Source organism: Plasmodium vivax, chromosome 4, assembly GCF_000002415.2.
Source record: "Plasmodium vivax chromosome 4, whole genome shotgun sequence".
NCBI classification, from domain to species: Eukaryota; Apicomplexa; class Aconoidasida; order Haemosporida; family Plasmodiidae; genus Plasmodium; species Plasmodium vivax.
In genome coordinates this window covers 3,100-9,195 of record NC_009909.1, presented here as the reverse complement: position 1 = coordinate 9,195, position 6,096 = coordinate 3,100, and the positions used below count along the sequence as shown (strand labels likewise).

Here is a 6,096-nt window from a genome sequence, read left to right as displayed (position 1 = left end):
AATTATTTTACAGTTACTGTTATAATAATTATTTATATTCAAATTTTATTATATAAATTATTAATATGCTAATTTTTAAGTCATACTATTTATACGTTATGATACATATAATTATAATATCTATTATTATAGCTATTTATACGTGCCGAATATTTATAATCTGAAGTCATAATAAGAAATATTTAAATACGATGTAGCAAATGTGTCTACGCTTATACAGAAATTATATTACAACGTTATTTATTTAAACGAAGAACAAGGAAATACTACATAATATAAAAATAATGTCAGGAAGACCTCGAATGTCTAGTAGTGGTACTGATTTTGCAAAAAGATTTAGAGAGTTTAGATGCATAGATAATTACAATACATTTAAAACTGAAATTGAAAGGAAAATTGATGATTTTCGTAGCAGAACAAAAAAAAAATTTTGCAAAGAGTGCGACATAATAAAAAATCTTATATATCAAAAAAAAAATGAATTATATAGCTATTGCGATAATAAGTCATTCCCAAATAGATTAATTGAAACTAATGATAAAATAAAGGTTTTTATAATACAGTGCCCGGATTTGTCTAAATGCAGTGATAATCACGCACCTAATGCTAGAAAATCTGTTGCAGCAGGAAAGCCCCAATTATATTCCTGTAATAATGGGGGATGTGTAACAGGAAGAGAAACACAATTACAAAAAGACAGTAAAGCCAAACCAGAAATTCAGAGAGCATCCTCTGAAATAAGAGGTTCAGAAGGACCAAAAGCGCTTGAGAAAAATCTAAATCCTGAAGCTACAGCAGAATTACAAAAGAAAAATGTTATTATACCGGCTAAACACAGCTTTACACACCCTGGCAGTTCTGCTGGGTCTGATACTGAAACTCCTGAACCAAAAGTTAATACTCATTCTAGAATAACTGGACATGAAGATACCCAGACACACCCCATATCGCTCTCAGTTCCTTCTTCAGCTAGTGCATCAGATACTTGTACAATTCCTATTCCTTCACAAAGTGTCTCTTCTGGACAACCTGGTGAAGGTAAGTGTTCTCAAGAAAAGATGTTTGTTAAAAGCGATCAACAAAATCCTCCACATGTTAAACAAGATGTTGATATACGTGCTCTTCGTGATCCAAATGTTTCTGGAACAATTGTATATAATAAAGGTATTAACATTGAAAATTTTCATAATGTTTCTCCTGCTGATACAGCTCATAGTGTTTCAGATGCAATTCTTAAAAGAGATAATGATAAAGTTGCTACTAATACTGCTGCAGATGGAAAAGAACATGGTAGTGAAGCTATTGCTGTGAGAGAACCTAATAGTGAAATTACTGTTCAAGAAACTTCTAGAGTTGCAGCAAGTGCTATTCCAAATGTTGATGATGAAGCTACTGAAGTTTCCGTCGATAAAACTCGTGGCGGAGATACCCTTGATAAAAAAGCAATTGATGTTGATAATCCAGATCCTGAACTATTTTCAGGTAATAAGATCACTAGAAATGGTAATGACATATAACATTTTACTTTGTAATGAATTACTATGAATACTATAATACATTTATATGCTTGAAAGTGTTAAGGGAACAAATGCTAAGGAAAAATATAATTCTTCTTTATCATCTTTCTATAGATATTCCTGCAATTAACACTGATAAAGCCGCAACTCCACATAAAGAAGTATATAATCAAAAAGAGCAACCATCACAAAATGGGGATCACAGTCAAACACGACCCCATCAATCTATGGAATTCAAGAGAACAAAATCAACATTTCAAGGAAGTCCTTTACATATTATACCAGGTGTACAAAAAAAAACAGGAAAAAAATTCATAAGAATTGAGTATTTCTAAAACAAGAATATTCTCAATAAACTTCATTTTCAGTAGAATCGCAGTCTGTTCAGGATCAATTGCCTCTCTAAGGAGATCCTACTAAAAAATGAAATTTTCATATTTATGATATGCACTACATTACATATATACAAAAATATAATAAAATTACAGGTACACGTAATGCAGATGGCGTTTCTACTAATTCATTAACGAGTAGTAAAAGTTCACGTTCAGATGGGTATTCAGAGGAAGTAGAACACAGCGAAAAATATATTGACGAATACACTAGTGTAATCAACCTGATAACAACATATAAAAAATATATTATAAACACTGTAGTACCATTGATAATTATTCTGTTGTTGATACTTCTTATGAAGGTAAACTAAAATTTATTACATTGAAAAAGTTATTCATACACTTTTAATTATATATAATAATTACATTATTATGTTACCAATTTTTTTTTTTTACAGTACACTCCTTTGCGGACTATTTTTACTAAAAAAAAACGGAAGAAGCAAAATGATATGAATGAAAAGATACAGAGGGTACTACAGCAACCTTCAACTGAAAGTGAACAAAGAAGAATCCCATTTTCATATAGTGCTTTTGAATATTCATCATAGTCATCAATATTCCTATTAAAAAATAGATCATTTATGTAACTCATTAAACATTAAATAAGAACTAAAATTTTTTGGTAATTTTTTTAACTTTTTTTTTGTTTCCTGGTTAAATAAGCTTATCAATGATAACAAGCATTGTTAAGCATTCAATGTTATAAAATTATATATTTCCATTTGGGCTACTCCATTGTAATCACCTTGTAACAGTAAATCATACTGTATCTATTATTAAATTATAAATCATACATACTTTTGGAAGCATGGTTACGATTTTATATACTGTTACATTTTTTTTAGTACATATAGTAATTAAGTTGAAGTATTTCTTATTTTTTTTGAAATATAATATATTGTTTATATCAAAAATATACATAATGAATTGTTTCTCTATAGTGTTTATTTGAACACATTTATTTGTTTTTATTCTCTAAAACTGAAATAAAATATTTTTTTAATTTATGTCATAACATATCTGTAAATATTTGCCTTTCACGGCTTATAAAATAATTTAGATGAATACACCTTAAAAAAGATAATACTAAGTTCTAATTTACTATAAAACTAACTTGAATCAAAATTCTTCTTATAACATTAACAAATAATATAAAGGAAACGTCAAAATAACAGATTTAAAAAAAAACATTATAACCTCTGTTATTCTACTAACCACTTTACAAGGAAAGGATGCATCAAAGCCAATATTAATATCCATCTTTAATACATTAACTTATGGTTAAATAATTTATAAACGAACTTCTAAATTGATAAAACATAAAATAGTCATTTAAGAACCAACAGAAAGGTAATTATATTAAGTACTATGCTGACGACACATTTAAGACTAAATTATATCATATTTACAAAAAATGTACATTAATATATATATACTCTGAATTATTTAAAAAGTATCACAAAATAAAAGATCATAAAAACATTCATTGCTATGTTTTCTTTATCAGATATAATTAGGGTTATAACTCATGTGATAAAAATTTTCTTCATATCGTTCGCATTTATTTTTGAGAAGCGTTATATCATTCTATATAAGTTATATAACAATATATAAAAATTATAAAATTATCATCTACTGATAATTAGTTAGTCGCAAATTCATAAAACATATTGAACTAATTCTCGGCAAGTTATGTAATCGGCAACTATAAAAATTATAAAAAAACTCATTCATATTTTACTAGAAGTATTTTCTAATTTAAACGACCGTGCATATAACAACCTTTTATTTATTCCTTTAAGACAAATATACGATATAGAAACGTTCAAAACTACTACATTTTTTTGAATGTTAGCCAAGGTAAATATTTATTTTATTTATACTTTATTCTCACGTATTTACATATACATTATTTTTTAACGATTGATGTGATTATGTACATATATATATATTAAACGTACACATATTGAGTATTAACGCAAAAATAAAATAAAATTTTACATGACATCTTTGTAAATTAATTGTACATTTATTATTTATTTACTATACATAGAGGAATTTCATTTATATATATTTATTCTAATAAAACAGCATTCAATTTATATCATGAAAATTTAATATGGATCCTTTTCAAATAAATGATTTTAAAGAATTCACAATAGTAAGAATTATTAAAATATAAATAATTATTTCGTAATATATTAAAATTATCATAAATACAGAGTTTAAGAAACACGGAGTGAATGGAGAATTAAACATATATGTTATCATATAATTTATACGATAAGACTTATGTGGTAAAATATATAATTTTCTGGAAAAATTTATAAATTATAATTAATATCAAAATTACACAATTTCTAAATTATTAGCGATTTAGATCATAATTCATTTATTAATCTTTTTAAAATTTAATAAACAAATAAAATATTTTCGCAAAAAATATTATGTTAAAAAAATTAGGTATGTTTTATGCTAGATAATTATATTTTTTCACGAAAATATTTTATTATTCATATACGTAGATAATGTATTTCTAATTTTAATTAGAATACAATTAAAATAAAAAGTCAATATTAGAATATAATTTCTTAAATTATATTAAAAAATAGCCTCTCAAATTTTTTTACCATTACTTTTTTTATTTATAGTGGAATATATCTACTATGTATCATTTTATTCGACATCAGTGAATGATATATTTGAGCAATTATAATTTTAAGTAATATAATTCTCAAAAAAAAATAAAACAAAATAATGACAATAAAAACTAATGCAAATGTGAATAATACACAATAAAAAAATATATAAATTTATTATGTTAAAAAATTAATGATTTATAATCTACGTTATAATTATTTATTAAAAATTTATATTACTTGACATAATATGTAATAATATATTAGAAATATTACAAGTGCATACACATATCATTTATTAAAGTGTACGATATAATTAGTAATACATTTAATGAAATGTTATTTTTACCATTTTTTCCTAATAATCTTTTACAAAAGAAATAATTCTAGATAAATGCATATATCAGTTAAATAAATACTTATATACAATTATAACCATAGAAATAATTAAATATTAAAATCATTTTAACAGATATATTATATTAAAACTTTATTACAGTAACGATATACCATTTATGAATAATGTATGAAAATTAATGTATATCATTCTAATAAGTTTCTATTATTCTTAATGTATCAATGAATTAATTTCTGAACACTATATTATAATTTAAAAAGTGTTAATTTTCATTTTTCATATTATTTCTTATCTCATTTAAATTTAAAAGGCTGACAATATAAAGATAATTATTATAATATTCATGACTAAATAATATATATTATTATTTCTCAAACTAATATATTAGTTAATAATAAACGGAAATTCTTATACCAAGATAAAATGGAGAAATATAATTGATTATATATAGTATACGAACATACGTATTTTATTATATCATAAAATTATGATATAATTAATTTATAATAAAATTTATCATTATTACAATTAATAATATATGTAACGTAAATTTAAAGAATTTTCATATAAAGTAAATTGAACTATTTAGTTGTATATATGATTAATGCAATATTTTACGAATTCACAGTAAATCCCATACCTTGTAAATTATCTAAAGAATCATCTAATACTGTGTGCAATATATTATTACATATTCTAAATTAAAATAACAATAATCACAGCATATTACATAAAATATTTAATATACTATAATAACAAGTATAAATAATAACACTAATGATCATTATAAACCGATGAAAAAACAAACATTTAATTATTATATACCAAATTCCTATGAATATCCATATTTTCACAATTTATTTATTTTACTGTATAGATTAATAAATATACTGTGAAATAGTTATATAAATGATACACTTATTTAATTACTATTTATGACATGATAAATTAAAGAACCTATTTTATTACATCCATTTACTTATTATATTAATAAATATATTATAAAATATAGGATAAATTTAAATGATATATAAATTCGACATAAGATTATAAGATTAATTTATAATAACTATAAAATATATTCTAAAAATTACATTTATAATCTATTCTAATATTTTAGTAAATAATAAATTATATATTATCCGAATTTTGTATAACTTTTATCTGTATTTTTTTAAAGCACA

The 6,096-nt window shown here is 23.2% G+C and overlaps 1 protein-coding gene across 1 annotated transcript; it reads left to right on the top strand.

The window, feature by feature from the left end:
• Positions 1 to 284: 284 nt before the first annotated feature.
• PVX_106215 (hypothetical protein) lies at positions 285 to 1,311 on the top strand (the record flags this gene model as incomplete). The annotated part of the gene is made up of 2 exons (XM_001608507.1): positions 285 to 972; positions 1,013 to 1,311. The coding sequence occupies 2 exons, from the start codon at positions 285 to 287 to the stop codon at positions 1,309 to 1,311; spliced, it is 987 nt and encodes a 328-aa protein (XP_001608557.1).
• Positions 1,312 to 6,096: the final 4,785 nt, after the last annotated feature.